This window comes from Leptosomus discolor, chromosome 1 (genome assembly GCF_034619465.1).
Source record: "Leptosomus discolor isolate bLepDis1 chromosome 1, bLepDis1.hap2, whole genome shotgun sequence".
In the NCBI taxonomy this organism is placed as follows: Eukaryota; Metazoa; Chordata; class Aves; order Leptosomiformes; family Leptosomidae; genus Leptosomus; species Leptosomus discolor.
Genome location: NC_141391.1, coordinates 48,321,952 through 48,340,953, shown reverse-complemented (window position 1 = coordinate 48,340,953; position 19,002 = coordinate 48,321,952). Strand labels below are relative to the sequence as shown.

At 36.8% G+C, this 19,002-nt stretch overlaps 1 protein-coding gene across 2 annotated transcripts in view; it reads right to left on the bottom strand.

The window, feature by feature from the left end:
• NDFIP2 (Nedd4 family interacting protein 2) overlaps positions 1-19,002 on the bottom strand; it is a 48,643-nt gene that overhangs the window by 19,020 nt on the left and 10,621 nt on the right. The window contains exons 2-5 of one of the 2 annotated variants that reach the window (XM_086482019.1): positions 9,600-9,756; positions 8,025-8,152; positions 4,134-4,193; positions 842-929 (exon numbers count right to left, since the gene is read on the bottom strand). In XM_086482019.1, the coding sequence (XP_086338145.1) occupies positions 842-929; positions 4,134-4,193; positions 8,025-8,152; positions 9,600-9,756 (433 nt within the window). The remainder of the gene's footprint in view (positions 1-841; positions 930-4,133; positions 4,194-8,024; positions 8,153-9,599; positions 9,757-19,002) is intronic. The other variant, XM_086482018.1, reaches the window with a different exon arrangement.

Here is a 19,002-nt window from a genome sequence, read left to right as displayed (position 1 = left end):
GAAAAAAAGAACTAAGATGACATCTAGATTGAAAGACATAAAGAAGATTTCAGTGGATAATCAATCAGGTTCCATTCTGATGAATGCTAAAAAGACCAGCTACATCCCCAACACCGAGCTTCCATCCAGGCTGCCAAAAACATTTGTTTCACAAAGGTAGAATATCCTCAGAAACTAGAAAGAAATATGCAGTTGGCAAAACAGAAGCAGCTTCTTTCTAGAAGTAACTTATAGCAGCTAAATCTAACTTTGCTCAATGCAGTACATAAGTTACAAGATAAGACATGCACAGTGCGCACACACAGTACCTGAAGAAGTGCTACAGTAGTGCTGGTTGCAATCAGACATCACCTGAAGACAGTCAGTTTTTATACGCTAGTGGTCAGTTCAACCTGAAAATGAGTATGGTTGGATTTGCTCCAAAAATCCACCACACCTATTGAATTCACTATGCTAACATCAGCAACTTTTATATGGCACATCGTGTGTCTCAGTTTTTTCTGCTTGAAAATCAGTTGCCAGATTTCTGTGCTCCAGCCTTTAATTCAATTTAGTAGTCCAACTAGAAGATGACAGAATTTCCCAAGTCATAGGTAACAACACAGCCTTGCTATGCGCCATTTACTACAATTTTGCTTTGTCCTCTTAAGTGTGACAGATGCCACAGGAAAAAAGTGCAACTTATTTGCTACATCTAGAACAGGAAGTATCTGTGTACAGTAAAAAAAATCCATTCATTACAATACATTAATGCAGTTTATCACAGCTATCTTTTATATTCCACAGAAAGAAGGTACAATTAAGATATACCTCAGTAGGTCTGCAATACAAGATAACTTACTGAAAAATGCCAACATGAAGATGCCATCATTGCCCACTCTAAGCTGATCTGCATCACTGAAATCATCCCGTGGTGGATACTCTTCTTCCTGGATTTACAGGTTAGTGATAATTTAGTGAAAAGTTTATTTTAGAATAACTATCTGTAGGATTAAAGTATTAATTATGTTTCTAAAATGAGAAGAAAATTGACATTTCTGTAACATGTCCACATCAAGGAAGTTTAAAAGAAAAATAATTCATACCTATAAAACAAATCTTATTTGTTGCTTATATTGACACAGCCCAAATTTTCTGTAAAGGTTTCTGTAGAACATATGTAATACTGCCTATTCATCTTAATTGAAGCTGTAAAATATTTCAGTATTTCAAAGATAAGTACTTTTGACAAACAAAACGAATAGAAATCTCTCTTTTTTTACTGTACCTATCTTGGTACATAGCCAAGCTATTAAACATTTTTTTGGAAAAGTCATCACCTAGTATGGTGGGGGTTTTTTTCTGCCATAAAAGCCTTTTAATGCTTCCCAAAATATAAAATAAAGTTTTAGAATAAAGTTAGTATCTTAAAATAAATTGCTGATGCAACAGCACTGCACTAATTTGAGTATCCTATAACGCGCAGAAAAACAAAGCAAAGAAAACCTCAAGGGTCACTAGAGGGCGCGAGCACATTAAAAGTGTTTAAAAGTCTTTAAAGTCAAAAAGCACAGTGCTTTAAGTCAAAAGTAAACAGAGATGTCAGCCAAAATGATTCAAAGTTTTCTCCCATCGCATCAAAATACTACATCTTAAGATACTGAAAATAGGAGTTTGTTTTGTTTCTCAGTAGTTGATTTTCAACCAACCTTGGCAGACCTTACATACGCGGTTCTGTGTACAAGTAAAACATTGCTGCGACTGTAGAGTGGCAAATGTAAAAGTTTTTATGATGACAGCACTTATTAAAGTGAGCCTGATGAAAACTGTAAAACCAGTTAAAGACACCATTTTTATACTTCAATGAATAACATCAAAACAATACAAGATGATACAAGTTAAATAATGCTGTCGGTAGCAGCAATAATATAGTCTAGACATAAGCATAAGTAACATTCTTTTCCTATTTTTCTCCAATTAATCATTGTGTATTAGAATTGAGATAAGAAATGACCTATAAAAAAAAAATGAAATCAAGGGAGATCAGTTCAAGTGAGATTTACTTAGCTGTTTCACATACAGCAAACATTTACTACTAAAATATTGTAATTCTGATTTTAACACATTATCCAGTCACTGTACCAAATTTTATTTTGTATATTAAGTTCATAACTAAAAGGGCATTAAACACTCACAGAGAAGTAAAGCTCTGTCATGTGATTGCCATGTTCACCTTTGTCAACACAGTGAAATACTTTACCAAGGTACAGTGATTATGGTTAAAAGTGTGCTAGAACAAACTGTACCAACTCGAGGCAGCCAGCTTTACTGTTCGTAACATGGCTGTGAAATTCCAGCTGTGCTGTTTATTTCAGATTAATTAACCAAGACTCTGTATCAAATAACTTACTTTAACAACACTGCTATTCATATAGACAATTCCAAGGAAAGCACAAAGAGCTAGCTGGACAATAATCTTAAGGGGCTATAATTCAACTCTACATAATTTCAGATATCCCTAGATGGTCATCTTAAGTGACTATGAAAGCGTCAGTTTATCTAGCTCAACTTTGCTGCAGCTACAAGACTGATGGGGGAGAAGGAAAGGGAAGGAAGGGCTGAAAACGCATTAAAACAAAGAGCTGCATTTGAATGTGCTTATCTCTGAAATGTATGCTGCAAAAGTTCCTTTATCAAGTCAGGACAACGAAAATTTTTTTTCAATTTTAATTTCAGAAGGTCTATAAAACCCCATATAAAATAATTTTTGGACTTTTTTTTCATCTGTCTGCTAACTACTGTACTTCATACTGGCATTTCCAAACCAATTAGTGAATTATGTTCTATGCAAAATGTTGCCTCAGAAAAAGAAAATTTTGCTCAACTACAATAACAAGTTTACCAGATTTCTCTATATGCACAGGCTTCTCTGAGGCTTATAGGTGTGAGAAACACAGGTGAATATACAACCCAGGGACATGAGAGCAGACATTTGCAAGTAGACACTGCTGTAGTAATTGTGAACAAGTTGTAATTTATCACACTCCACATGAAAAGGGAATTATATTAAACCGAGTTCTATTTACTGACTCCAAAAATTAGCATATCGGAATTATCAGAATGTTTAAGAAATTAAACAGCATCCTGCACTTAAATCACATTCAACCTATATCTACATCATCTACTATTACGCAGTTTTATGATCAGCCCTGCAGATGAAAAGACACCAACTGGCCACTGCTCAAGCCTCTCTAACACTGGCTGTCTTTCACAATGCCCTCATCTATCTACCTGGTGTCAACTGGCTCAGCCTTTCTTCAAAATATAATTGTTTGCCACCATTCATTAAGGAATGAAAAGGGACAACGAAGAGTGACTATCCTCTCTGCTGATGCTTACAACTAAATATAATTTCATAGTAATAGTTCTATTGGATATCGACATTTTCATCAATGAGAATAATTTTAGATTTTATTTATATATGCCTTTTTTTTTAAATGAGAAAAATGTCATTTAACAACACACACAAATCCATAAAATATGTAATACTGTTTCAGTATCTCATATTGATTTTTGACAAATTTAGCCATGTTAAGGATCATGGACAGTATTTCTTGTTTGCTAAATATGCTGATATCTGTATAATCAGAAAACTTACTGTTCCTATGACCAAAGAAACATCTTAACAGAAAAATATATTATCAACATAAATGGCATGTCACACAGTAATTTCTCTAAGCAGAAGAACATCAAATGGGACACATCTATTGAAGTTGAACCTATTAAGGTCTCTCTGTAGTATTCTGCAGAGAGGACTCTCTTTTCCCCTCAATGCTTTTTAACTTTTTCAAATTGAAACCTAGCATGGCATATCGTGAGACAACCACCTGTGATCAAGTAAATAACCAGAGTTTTCAGGAACCCCTTGGATAACTAAGCTGATAGAACTCTTCTCAATGCAGTGGATTTACAGAGGAAAACTTCTGAGGAGGGTCAAATTACTTAATAAACCCCATAAATGATACCTTCAGCATACAAAACAATATGGAGAAGTTAATGGTGGGGGGAAAAAGGCACAATGAACCCCAGAAGCATTTGTTTGCCAGCAGGAAAATTCATAGTTAAAGTCTAAACTAGAGAGAACTATACCATACCTCTGGACGACTGAGGAATATTTCATCAAACAGACTCCTAGACTCCCTAAACTGGGCGTGCTAAGCATGTAAAAACAGAAAAACATAAGACAAATGCAACTGAAAAGCATTAAGTAAAAGCCATTCATTGCAACATACAAACAAGTCATTTAACTGTTAGCAATCCATTTAAATTGACCTTTCAAAACTGACCTTGAGAATTTGAAAACGAAAACATCAAAAACCAGGGTAACTAATGCTATCACTACTGATGACATAGGGCTGCTACAGTTTCTTTGATATATTGAACTATCTGGTAGCATCTGAAAGAAAGAAATGTTTATACACAATCTATTCTTGTAAGACAAGCTACAGAAAGAACTACAAAAACACATACTGAAAGTTTCAGTAAATGTTTAGATTGTTCATACAATCTGTGGACGCAGGGCCTATGATGATGTCTTTAACATGATCTCCCTAGAGTTTTTTTTAAGATCCCTACATGATTCAGGGGAAAGATGTTTATCAAATGTGCTGCCTTACTATAGCATTTTCCTCTCTTTTGCTCAATGAGTAGGTGCATAGCCTTCTTTACTGCCCACTTTGGACTATATCATTAAACAATTACCAGCTTCATGTATCACTCAAGGTAACATAAGGACATTTAACTTTTTCCAACTGTTAACATTATTGTAATGAAGAGACAATATATCCTCATTTTACAAGGAAGAAACCAGAGGCAAAGACCATAGCAGAGTTCACATTCATAATGGCACTAATTTCATAAGGCTGAAAATAAAAACTGAAAAAAACTCCATGTTACATCGTTTGTGTTTGTTTTGCAAACTGTGTAATATACAAGTTAGGTACTGTCCACAGCTGTCACTGCTTGTGATCTCCAAGACAGTGAAGGAAAACAATTAACCACATACCAGTACCACAAAGTTTATGTCACTTATCCGTTCTTCCACAGGTATTCAGAGCTAAGGATCAAAATCCTTCTCAAGCTGGCAAACCACCACTCTAACCATAACACAACCTTTTTTTTCTTATTTCAGTCATCTGCCAGGCATTAAATAAGGCAGGGATTTTGCGGCAGCATCATGTGGTAACGTAATTAAAATGGCATTAATTAAAACTGCACTGGCATGGAACTTTAGTATCATCACAAAACTGTAACTCAACTTCAGCATTTCCTACTTTTCCCCCAAATCTCAACTTTGCAACCTCAATACTGTTTCTTTAATAGAGCTTGTATGTGTGCATGTGTGTGCTTTAAAAAAAAAGAAAAGAAAAACCCAAAAAAACACAGAAGCAAACTGAGTAGAAATTCTATCAAACTTGAGATCTTTAGCAGTCATAACGACTGTGGCTTTTAGGTACACCAAGTAGACTCCTGATACTAACTCAGTACTGCCGTACGCCTACAACTTTTTAGCCTATCTCTGTTTTGGGGGAATGATGGTGCGTTCCTACTGATTTTTCATATTCTTGGGGTGTCAGCACCTAGTTCTTGAATGTCAAGTTATACTGTATGTTTTGGAAAAGCAGACTAAGGTTATTTCTCAATTTGTCACCATATCCTGCTCTCCTGTCTCAAGTCCAAATTCCTTCTCCCTCCCTACTCCTCTTTTCTCACACACCAGCTTCAGCTCCTTTCCCAGTACCACATTTTGTGCCCACTTGAGTTCCTTTCTTCACCAATCCCCGTTTACCATTCTCCCTCCTGTTTCTCATTTAAATCTCACTGTGCTCCCTCCATACCACTGCTCTCCATTCACCCTTGTCTTTTCTTGACTTAGACCAATCCTCTTCGATCCCTGCCTGTGCACACTTTGAGCCAGTTACCTCCTAGCCCAACCAAATCCAGACTTCTTTTCCCACAACACGTAAGCTTCAGAGGCTCAGTCATTATCTTTCTTCAATCCACCTACCACTGACGCCCTTGCAGTTCAATCAAGTGGCTTTCCCCTTCGCTTCTAACTGAAGGCCAAGAATAATAAACTACTTCAGGGCACAGCAGAAATTCCTATTCCTCAGTTCCAGTGTTTTCACCAAAAGCAGTCAAGTGCAGTTATAAGGTGTATCTACTTTTAGTCCTGTAATCCTACTCTGATACAGAACATTTCAGAACGTTCTCTGGGGACAACACATCTGCAGTCCCATCCCCTTCAGAGCTATGAGCAGTCTAAATTTGTTCATGCAAGACAGTCTCCACACGTTTACTAAAACTGAAGCTGTATGAACTGTGGAAACTCATTTTTCAAAAACTTGTAATTTGGCCAAAACCAGGCAGGTTTTCTGAGGAAGGGCAAAAGATGTCTCTGACACAGTGACCCGAACTTGCAAGAAAAAGTCCTCCAAAGTAAAAAAAGCTTAAAACAATAAGGCAAAACACAATGATTTATTTATTTATTGCTTAGCTTTATTCTTGAAACTTGCTGAATCCCAGCCTGAGGTTTTCCCTGTGAAACTCAGGTCAAGGAAGATGGCTTCTATGTCTGAAACTTTCACCCCACAGGGTTCTACACATACAAAATTAAAAGCAACAAGAATCTTGCGAAGAGAGTTGCACATGCCCTGTCTGAAGTGTCACAGGACTGGTAACGGTACCCTAAAAGTTAATGTTTGGGTCGCTGATGTACCAAATAAGTTTAAAGGTTTACAATTTCAGATTGAGAGTTTTATTCAGACTAATATTTCAGCAAAAGTTTTACTTGTATGACAAGCAATAGGGACAGATTGCATAGAATCCATGTTCCTGTTAAAGCAGTGAAAAGGTTACAACTGGAGATCATCACCTCAGAGCAGAAACTTGGCAGGTAAACACGCAAATGTTCCTGGTTCACAGTTGCACTGAGTGAAACAGACTTTATGTAACACCTTCACTGGTGATGTTACGCAAACCCACTTTAACTTTAGCTGTGCATATCTTAAAGTGAATGTTGTGCACTGTGATCACTGCACAGCAGTCAAGGAAGGAACGGTCTCTCTCTGGATGACCAGTTCTTTTTTTCCAGTCACAAGCACACCACAGTCGGTAAAATTTTAAATGCATCTCAAATATAATCACATGTGATCTCAAGGTGGAGATTTTTAGTGAAAGCACTGGAAGCCTAGTTTGGGTGTAGTATATTATGGCCAATACTACCAAACAGCAGAATTTCCACATTCCCAAACTTGGCAGAAAAAAAAAGAAGGGAGAACTTTGCTTATGAAACTAACATTGAACACTAATTACAGACATCAGTTTTCTATTTTGAAGACTGTATTCTTTATAATGCTAATTCTTACAAAACTATAAATACTGAATATATACCCATTACTTAATTTACTGTTTACCATAGCTCGTGGTATGGGGGTTTTTTGCTTGTTTGAAGTACTTGGAACATTTCTTTGAACTTCAGTATTAAAGTTTTCATTGAGCAAACAGGGACCTTTCCTTTTAAAAATTATCGACATTATTAGGAGGTATGCCCCTTTCAGATTGTTGGAATTCTCCCTCTCTAAAGATCTGCTTTGTTCATTAATATTTTTTATTTACCATTTGAAACAGTAAATATCTACTAACACCAAGTAAACAAATACAACTCTTCAAAGTAACATTAGTAGTGGACATCTAATTTAAAAATTACTAAATACTGGATAAACTATTCAAACAGCAAAATTTGTCTTTTAAAACTGTTTAAACAGCAGCTATGCCTCAGAAAAGGGAGAATATGATACACTTTCCATAGTACTTTACAAGTAACTTACACTATCTATACAAAACCTAACCATCTAATACATTTAAATCACCAGCCCATCATTATTTTAATAAGTAGGCCATAGTATGGGCCCAATTGTGATACGTAATTAGATCAGCCTAACACGTTTCACAAAATTGAAATAAAGCAGAACTATATCACTTACGCGTTGGGCAACTTCTGCTGCAGCAGCTGCCATTGCTGCAGCTTTGGCCTTCTCTGCTTCATCGTAAGTAGGAAGAGAGGTAGCTACACTGTATGGAGGTGGTACAGGATAAAATTCATTGTGTGTTTCTGTTCAAAATAAAGAGGTTATGCATTTTTAAGCCAGAAAGATGTCAAGAGTGAAATTTTACATGCACATAACTATTGAGCTTTAAAGCATTTTCTTTCAACGTAGGCTGAAATTGATATTTGTATTTCAAGTTCCCATAAGTTTTAAAAAAACCCTTTATTTTTATAAAATAAAATAGTGACCTGCTTGATGGTGCTTTTAGTTGCTACTCAAGGCAGAAACCTTAACCTAGATGCTGCAAGAAACCAACGAATTTATGAACAAAAAAATCATTATTTCCCGAGTTACATACCTAGGCATTCCAACCAAAGGCTTTTTATCAATCATACAGAAGACATGCACAGAAACATCCCCAAAAAAACTTTTAATTATCAACTAGTTACTTAAGTCCTGTAATAATCATGCTGTATTTTTACTAGCATGGCTTTGTTGCTAACTCCAGTTGTTCAGTGAAAATCAGTTTTCCCAAGATTTCAATTTCACCACATTCTGTTAAAAATGTTCCTTCTCTCAAAATGGACCACAGACTTCACTCTTGCATATTGAAATACTAAAACATCATCCTATAGAGCATAATTGTTAACAAAATAAATAAAAACCTATTTAAAATACACCTTGAGCTTACACCTACAGCCAGGAGTTTGTAACAAGATTGTTTACGAAGTAAAGATTTCTCAGCACAGGTCACAGGGTAAAAAGATTTCTCAGCACACCAACACAAAGATGTTATATATAGGGATAATTCTGCATAGCTATATGTTATACTTACAAACACTATCACAATGAACAGGGACAGGAAATTGCTCCTTTAATGAACATTAAAAAAGGAGGTTACTTCTAAAACATTTGGCACATGGGAGAATCAAATCCAAGCAACTTTGCTTAAACAGAAGCTTCGATGTTGCCTGCTGTTAAGTCTCCCATACCCCAAAGTCACAATCTCCTCAGAAATGAATAAATGGAGAACGCGACCCGTTACTCATTTTCCACAAGAAGTTTCATCAAAAGCCTTTAAAACAAAATGAATCTTTTTATGGCAATGTTTCCACCAAACAATAGCACACACTTAAGAAGTCTGAGTTTTCACAAATCAGTGCTTTTTTTTTTTAATAAAGAGGCAACGAAAATTGCTAATGAGGTCCAAGAATGGAGCACTACTCAAAAATGTAGATTAAATGTGGAACTGAACTACATGCAGACTTAAATAAAACCCATTACACTAATTAACGAACATCCATTTAGTCTAGTAATTTGGAACAATCAGAATAATTTAGAAGCGTGCTGCTTCTGAACAAGCCAGACAAAGGACTGTGCATGAAAGCATAGCTTTTTACTGCAATGGTGCGTGTAGGAAAAAGAACACCATACTGGAGCATTGTACCACTTTGAACCAAGTGCTGATTCATACACGCTCCTCCCTGACAAGCTGTTATGTAAGAAAAATACCTGAGGTTGCAGCTGCTTCTACAGCTATGCTACAGTATGGTGGAGGGGAAGTATCTGCATCAGATAGGGCTGCTGTCTGGGGAGTCTGCGTAGTCTCTGTAGATGTGGAAGGCTGCTCAGCTGCTGAAGACTCTGGGGGGTCATCCTCATTGTGAAGCTTAGAAGAAAAACACACAAATTTCAGATGCATTCAGGGAATACTTTCCATGACAACCTAGTACTTGCAGAACCATCTTCAAAAAGAGAGAAGATTACTCTTCAGCAAAACAGAAATGTCTAAAACAGCACACGATTACTTTAAGTAGTCCAGTTAAATCCTTTTAAGCAAACAGCTAAAGAGTATCTTAACTGTCTTCCCCCCCACCTGCCTGAAATGAATTTCTTCTCATCAGTGACGTTCACAGAGTCTTAAAAATCTGGGGGGTTTAACGTTTACTACATGAGAAAATGCTGACTAGAAAATATGTTCTGTTATACGAATATTGTAATGCTATTACTTTTTTTTTCCCTTAAATACACTCATAAAATATATTAACCCATTTGAAAATACAACAGGTGAGCAACATTATCTTTTATTGTATTACTCTACAAGAAATTAAAAAATAAGACACATTTCTACTTCTGTAACCGGGATTTTTACACTCTTGTATCTTGTCAGAGAGCTTCTCTGCTCAAATTCAAACACTTTTCAAAAGGTTTGGCTTTACTTTACAGTCTGGAAAGAATCCTTTCCCTATAAAACTTTAAGTTGCTGGCTTGTTGGGTTGTTTGTTTTTTTAAAAATGTAGTATTATAAGGATGTGCCCAGTTAAGCATATACAGAAATAAGAACTTTGATAAGGAAGAACATTGATTAAAACCGTTGAATTCGGATCCAGCAACCAGTATGTTTTTAGAGAATGTGTTTCTGATTATTTCAGATAACTTGACAGTGTTTAGAATACAAATCAAACTTTAAGAAGAAAGCCTACCAGCATCAAATAAAAAAGTGCCCGTTCCCACTAGCGTAAACTATAAGGTAAGTTGCCTAGAAGGCAACTACTGAAGTACCATATTTAAAACCCAGAAAATAAGATTAGTAAGTTGAACATATCTGAAAAGTCTTTTTTCAGATTGAATTCTACTTCAATTGGTAGTTTCTATGAACACTCTAAAGAAAAATATTTTAATTTCAATAAGAAAAACTTTAAGACTAGAATGACATTAATTTCATATTAGGCAAAGTACAATCAGATTAATGGAAAAAGCACATTCTGAGAAGAAAGCAAGCTAAATTCCTTTTTAAGTAGTGTAATATTCACACCAAAATTGGTTTATATCCAGAGTATACCAAAGTTCAGAGAGTGGTTGAGGTTGGAAGGGACCTCTGAAGGCCATCTCGTCCCTGCTCAAGCAGGGCCACATAGAGCTGGTTGCCCAGGACCATGTGCAGATGGCTTCTGAATATCTCCAAGGATGAAGAATCCACAACCTCTCTGGGAAACTTGTGCCAGTGCTCAGCTTCCTGCTGTTCAGAGGGAATGTCCTGTGTTTTTCTGTGCGCCCATTGCCTCTAGTCCTGTCACTGGGCACCACTGAAAAGAGCCTGGCTCTGTCCTGTTCACACCCTCCCTGCAGGTACTTATACACACTGATGAGATCCCCCCGAGCCTTCTCTTCTCTCCAGGCTGAACAGTCCCAGCTCCCTCAGCCTGTCCTCACATGTGAGATGCTCCAGGCCCTTCATCGTCTTGGTGGCTCATACTGGGCTGTTCCCAGTATGTCCATGTCTCGTACTGAGGAGCCCTGGGCATAATACTGTGGCCTCAGCAATGCTGAGCCGAGGGGAAGGGGACAGACACATCCCTTGACCTAACGGCAAAGCTTTGCCTAGTGCAGCCCAAGGTACAGTTAGCCTTCTTCATGGCAAGGGCACATTGCTGGCACCTGTTCAAGTTTTGCAGGTTACAAATTCCGTGCTTTCCTTTCTAATGAAAAACTAAGGATACAAGCAGGAATTATAAGCATAGAAGACATTTCAACAGTAGACAGTTAAATTGAAAAGATAGTTCAAGGGAAAACAGAAAATGTTTTAAAGGAAGTTAGTGTAATTTTCACAGGGCTTCTACCACACTTTTCAAATGTGTCAAATTAGAAAAAGTGGTAAAGTTACTCGCTGAAGTGTTTTTCATCATTTTTCAGGAGTCTCTCTGAATACTGTATTCAAAGAACTATACCTTAAAGGGTTTATCTATACACGTAAACTACATATATATGCATACGCATATTTAAGTATATATACACACAGGCACAAAACACACATGAGCACATACTATTACGGAGAAGTCACCTTCAGTGGAACTGATAGGGGTTACTAAGGGTTTCTGGGTACTGAGCAATCAGGTCATTTAATGGCTAATCAGTCACCCAGATGAAGTAGTAACCTGAGAAATATGTATAACTATTTAGAGTAGTTAAGGCTGAAGAAAACAAAACCACTTCAAAGTAACACAATATATTTAGGGATACAGAAAGCAAGCGAGAAGACAAAACAGTCTATTTAAAAAGGTTGAGCAGGTCAGAAAAACAACTATAGAGCTACAGAAGTTATGGTTCTAAATTAAGTACAATTATTCTCAAGAAAAATCCAGCATTGCAAAGGATATAGCTCAAGTAAAACCATTTTAAAATAAAACTGTCATTTGACTAGCTATGAGACAAATAACAGAACATTACTGACACACTTTTACACTAATGGTTAGTATGCCCACCCTCACTTGGGATACGTGTGTAATTCTGACTACCCCACCACAACAACCTGGTCTACAAGCAGGGAAAAAAGTAAAGCCTAGTTAATGCATTTCTGCGTTACCTCCATTCTTCCTCTCCTTTTGCCATCCCCTTCAACCACTGCAACTTTTTTTCCCTACCAAGCCATAGTATGGGCTGTCACTATCCTGAAGACACACAGAGATCCACAGCAGCTCATTGGTCAAAGTGCGCATTACTGCTCAAAACCCACTTTGCCATTATTGAGGAAATTAGTTTTGTCTTCTAGATGCTTTCTTGAAAGCTACCTTTCCCCAAATTATCTGTAATTTAAGAACAGCTACAAACGATGGAGGTAACACGAGGATGGAAGAACAACATACACATGAGACTCCTTGCCTTCAAAGGCCAAGTTAACAAGTCGTTCAATTGTTACAGCAACTGCAATTAGGAAACAAAAATTCCATCCTAAGGGCTCCATACAAAAGAGTCCCGTTATGCTCTTTAGTGCATTCAAAAGGTCTTTATTTTGTAGAACTCATATTCAGCGACCAAGCATTTCTATTTATCCTGTCTTCTACTACACAGACCTTTCTGAAATTCTGAAAGGCATCAAGGTTATCCTAATGCAGCAACTCCAAGAAAATACAGAAGATTTCTTACAGAATACCCCATCATAAAAGTCACAAGAAGTTGATTAAGCAGCGTGAGTGTTTACAGCTAGAATAATAAACACAAGTTGTTCCATGAACAGAAACCAGCTTTTGTTAGCTCTTGTTCAAGAGTCCTGTCTCCTAGCCTCTCCTCAAGGCAGTAACTTCAGCTCCTCTCAGGGGACTTCAGTGGGGTAAAAACCAAACCAAAACAATAAAACCCCACAACTGTAGCAGAACTTGCCCCAGCAACCTGGAAATTTTGCCTATGCCAGTAGGGTAGACAGCAGTGGTGTCTTGTAGCAATGCTGCCTTGTCTTCACAGGGCACTGATTCTCCTCTGTGGTGTCACCAGTTTGCTTGAAACCAGTAGGAATCTGACTACCTTTGAGCACCCTCCTTCCTGTTTAATTTTGGCTTATACTGGGTGGTAAATTTAGAAGTTATTTTTGGAGACAGGGGAAGAAGAGGCCTGACACTCTGCATAGGTTTCATTGCCATAGAAACCAAGCTAAAAACACTCAGGAGGGAACAGAAAATGTCTGTTTCAAGGCATTACTTACGCTATGTACTTATACGTTACCTGAAATAGCATTTAACATTAAAAGTATAGAAATTGTAGCTAAGATTTTTTTCCCCCCAATAGTAAGATTATTTTGCCCATTTTTTTAATTGAAGGAGTAAGGAGAACTCACAGTTCATCATCCCAGCCCCCTCCCAAGCCCCCAGTGAAGCATTTTATGGTAGTAAGCAGTATACCTGCTTTTGCCAAGATTATGGTCAAAACAATTGCCAGGACCTATTAAACCACAGACAACTGTAAATTAGTCACATGCCCTGCCAGCCACCCTCACATTTTAAAAGCAGGACACAAAGACCTTCACATCTTAGTCTGTACACAGGGTAACTGGCTGACTATATGGAGCTTGAAAATTGGAAAAAAAAACAAACCAAACCAAACCAAACCATGGAATGCTTTATTAGACATATTACTCTTAAACTGTTTATACAAGTATTTCAATTCCTGCTTTTGCAGCCCTCAAACTACAGCACATTACAGGCTCAAAAGTAATGATGCTCATATTCTCAAGATATATCTATGCTAAGACACTTAAAATTGAAAGTTCAATCAAGGAGCCATAGCTCTTCCACTGCCAATGACTCAAAACCTCATGGTAACTACTAAAGAGCATACAGTACAGGAAAACACATTAGTTTCCTTCATATGATTTTTACCCTATACTATCTTCACTTTCTTTCTATAAAACAGTGATTTACTACTCAATTTCAGAAGAAGTTAAAATCAATGTCATACCTTCCAGCACCAAAATACTGCAGAAAATACAGCTACCTTTATTTTACAATTTCTTTTTTATATATATAAATAATTTCTTTAAAGAAGTACTGCATGTCCTCCTGTAATTTATTTCCTTAAGTCTGCTATTTTGCTTATGTAATTATTTCCACAGTAATCAGATGCAATGCCTGACATCAGCTGACACCCTACAAAGAACATAAACCACAAGAAACTGCTTAGTACAGAAACCTTTACTGAGGGGACTGATGCAGATACTTTTACTCTTCAGGCTTCTCAAATAAAAACTTAGAGGAAGAGCTCATTCTCTACTTAATACTTTTAATTTACCTGCAGATAATAATTTTGCCTGACCTACAAAAGTTTGCTTGCTTGGATAAACGGCTTGCTTCATTTGTGATGAACTGATTAATTGTACAAGAGTGTCAATAAAGACAAGTTATTAAAATATGCCAAATATTTAAAAAAAGTCAAGGGAAAACAATATAAGATGTCTTATGTCAACTGTAGCTTAAACATGAAAGATTAGAACGTTTTCTGATAAAGTGCATTAAAATAGCACATGCTAACTCTAGTCACAGCGTAACACACAAAGAGCACTCGCTATTTCTGTTACCTGATTGATGCACATTTCAAAAGCCGTTTTCCCATTTCACAAAATATGATTTACAGAAATCAGTACATTATAAAATTATTGTAACATAATTAAACAGCACATTGCAAGCATTTTAAAAGACTTTCTTTATAAACATACACTATTTTCATGCTATTTATATAATTTCTTTAGTGTAGCATAAAATTACGCAGAAGATACTGCCATACAGGGGGAAAAAAAAACAACCAGGCAACTAGCCAGCTTTCTTTTCCTGTTTCCTTTTATACTTTCATTACCAGCTCACCTCGGCAAAGCCTGACTTTTAGGTAAGCTTTTCCATAGGTTTTAGTCGTGGGCATCACAGAGCTTCACAGCATTCTCACTAGCAATTGTAAACTACGAGCTCTTTGTACATGTCTTCCTGTCTAGCCTTTCAAATGATATTACTATTTTGAAGAAGCTTAGCTCCTCTAGTTTTGACCTCACAACAAGCAGTTCATGGATTCTTTCAAACTGCATCAAAATACATTGCATAGAAACTCCATAACTCTGGACCTAATACTCCACTTTAAGTAAAGGCGTAGAGACAACTAAGTAGATCATGCAAGTTCAATTTCTGTATGCAAACCAGTCAGCTGGTACACCTCCCCCACAAAAAGCAACACTCTTAGCAACAGAGGTTCATCATCTTCGTTTTTTAGAAGTTAACACTTTGGTCCTCCAGAGTCAGTTTTTCAGACTATGCCAAAAGGTCAACCAAAAATATCCACTTACTGCAGCTTCTAGTTCTGGAGGGAAGGGCATCGCAGACTCATCTCAAGATTGTAAATCTGTAGTAAACTGTCCCCTACAAATGAGGCTTGAAAGCAGAATTCTCTACCTACACAAAAATAACTTCACTTGAACAAACACAGGCTGTGTATTAAAAGCTTGTTTTGTAATCACATTTTGCCATTTTTCAGCTTTAGGAGTCTAAAAATAGGTTTATTCATCTGTAAATAGCAAAATATTAATCTTGATTTTCAAGGGGAAAAAACAACAGAAGGAAATCTTGAAATAAAATTTAACTCTGAACGTGTTACAAAACTACTTCATGTTGGGAGACAGCTTTGACCTCTGTTTACCCATCTCTATTGTTTCTGAATGACACCTAATAGTCTCAACAGCTCATGCTATCAACTATTACTTCTTTTTATTTTTAGAAAAAAACCCACAAAACTTATACCATTAACCCATAAATGCCATTCAAGTGCTAAGATGAATCAGCCCTGATTTAGGTCACTGGTAGCCACTGAACAATCAAAACTAAAAGAATAATCTCTAGTTACATTTAGATAAGATTTATAAGAGATGAAGAGATAAATCCTTCTGCAATATAAATGTTTAATTTTTCTTGTTTATCGGGAAAAAACTTATCCATAACAGCCTTTGAAAGAATATTTCACAAATTTGTAAAGTACGAGAAAAAAAAAAAAAAAAAACAAACCACATTGTATTTTAACTTACTAGCTTTCATCCTCTACCAATAAGGTAGTTTACAACAACATGCCTTTTTCTTCAAATTCCTGTTGTAACACCAAGCTACCACGAACCTGTGCATACCAGCCAGCAGGAAGGCAGCTATCTACAGCTCAGCACCAAACACACTCTCCTGCAACAACACAGACCTGGCCACAGCCACAACACTCCAGAGAAACAACATCCTCTAGAGACTGGGAAATCTTCAGATTAATAAATACTAAAGCACTAAGCAATTAAGCTTATAAGGTGCTTCAGTACATTCCAGTAAAACACAGACGTCCAGCAACCTTCAGCTACTTTTTGCTTTTATGTATTTAAAACTAAGTGATCAAATTTGATCAGAATTCCTGACTGCACAGAAGAGATCCACATCACTTTTTTCCCCACCATCTCATCATTTGGCAAGCATCAACTATCACATACACAAATCTGGCAACAGCCTTTCATGACAGGGGAGAGTTTGGTTTTTTCCTTGATACATCTGTGCAGAAAGTTTTCAACAGCAGCCAATGCGGTAGAAGGTCAAAGGTGTAAAATCTGCACCAGAAGCAAGCAAGCAGAACAGAAGTCCATTGCTGCCATTCCACAGCTGTGTAGAAATACCAAGTGTCTGCTAAATAAGGATTAGGTACCATGGAAACCCACAACCTCTGGAGACAAACTTCTACCGAAAAGAATCCGAAGAGGTTTATACTGAATGTTGTTGAAAAAATACATTGCAATAGAATGGCTTTTCTGTCAAAGTGAGACTCCTCATGTAAAAATAAAAGTGATCCATAGCAAGTGAAACCGGTTTACATGCACTTCACTTAAGTGATAGGTAAATCATTTTAGTCAGTTCCTTTAACTAGGGATCTTTAACCTACTGGATTTTTCAAGGTTTCTTTTTTTAAAAGAAACTTATAAGTGTGTCAGAAGGAAAAAAAAAACACCAAAACCAAAAACGAACAAAAAGCACAATAATTGTGATCAGGACCTTATGAAGGAAAAAAATACGAAAATTACATATATAATGTGTGCGTAGATAAGCATGTGACTGTGTGTTTGTATATATATATATATGTATCTCCATCCCAATGGCTACTTTACATGTAACATTTTACTTGCTTTTTCATTTTTTGTGGATTATAAACCAGATTTAAACAATTAATTACACATTTAACAGCATAACACACACATCTGCATTCATTCCCTACGGCTTCTAAGACATCTATTCCTTCCCTTCCCCCACTTTAACAGCAAAAGTAGAGCTACTAGTAAAGGACAGTAACACACCATGTGTCAACATGAGAACTCTTTTAGAAAAGTGAATATTCTGAGACTAACGCTACTAGAAGTGTAGTGTTATCCTTTAAAAGATATCAATTTCTCTTCACTTATTTCAGGTTTCTTCTCTACTAAAGAATTATTCAGAAATAATTCTGAATACTGGAATTTTGGTATGATCCAAACAGATATATGCTTCATATTTATTGTAAAATTATAAATCTGGCAGAGTTTACGAGTTTTTCCTATTGCATTGTTATAGAAATTAACCGTTACATTTGTCAACACAACTCTGATGTCTCCAAGACAAGACAAGACTTGCCAACGCAAGAAAGACTATGGCCGAGACCAACATTTTTCAAATCTTCAGGCATGAATATAACAACATATTTCTAGGAAAAAAAGGTGGTAAAAGCTTACTCTAAAGCTTGTACACAATGAGCAATGAGCTATCGCAACTCTGATCTATTCTAGCAGCTACTAAAAAGATTACCATGTACCATATAGCCTTCTGTTCGCCAAATACTAACTCCAGAACTGCTTGAGGAACTGGTTTAAATTCTATGAACGAAGTACAAAATGAGGCTCTCTTCCTTGAATGCTTCCTAATTTGAAGAGACCCATTAATAAAACGGCAGTATGTTACCAAGACCAGCGGTCAGTCTAAGGAAGTGTTCCATCTCCACCACCATCAGGGGATACACAGACAGCACATGAGGCTTAGTCACTTAATTGCCATCCATTTTCCCTCAGATTCCCACAACATTCACAGCTGTTAAATCGTGTCTGGTAAAGTGTACATCTCTGCCTATTCCGTTTGCATGTTATGGATTTGACGTGCAAATTTCTGTTCCTGAATCAACTAGTACTATCTGCCTCAATGATCTTGTGCATTAACAAACCACGTATGCTCACTTCTTGTGTAGTTTCTTTTACACGATTTAAATCAAACTTCAGTGAGCACTCTCCAGTTTTAATATTGCACAATTTGGTGAATAACAGCTCCATAACTGCTTTATCCACTGCCTTGGTGACTTTGTAAGCACGATCACTTCCAACTCCCACCACCCATTTCAGATACCACTTTTAAGAAATCTGCCTCCCTTTACCTTCTGTAGCTCGTCTTGGCTCCTCTTGTGAGAGACCAAAACTGCGTGCAGTACCCAATATAGGGGCACGTCCCAGATTTCATACAATGATGCCTCCTGTTCATGCTCACTATCTTCCCTGATGATTGACAATGTTTCATCAGGATCTGTTGACAATGCCACTAACCAACAGCTTCAGCAAACCATCAGTGACAGC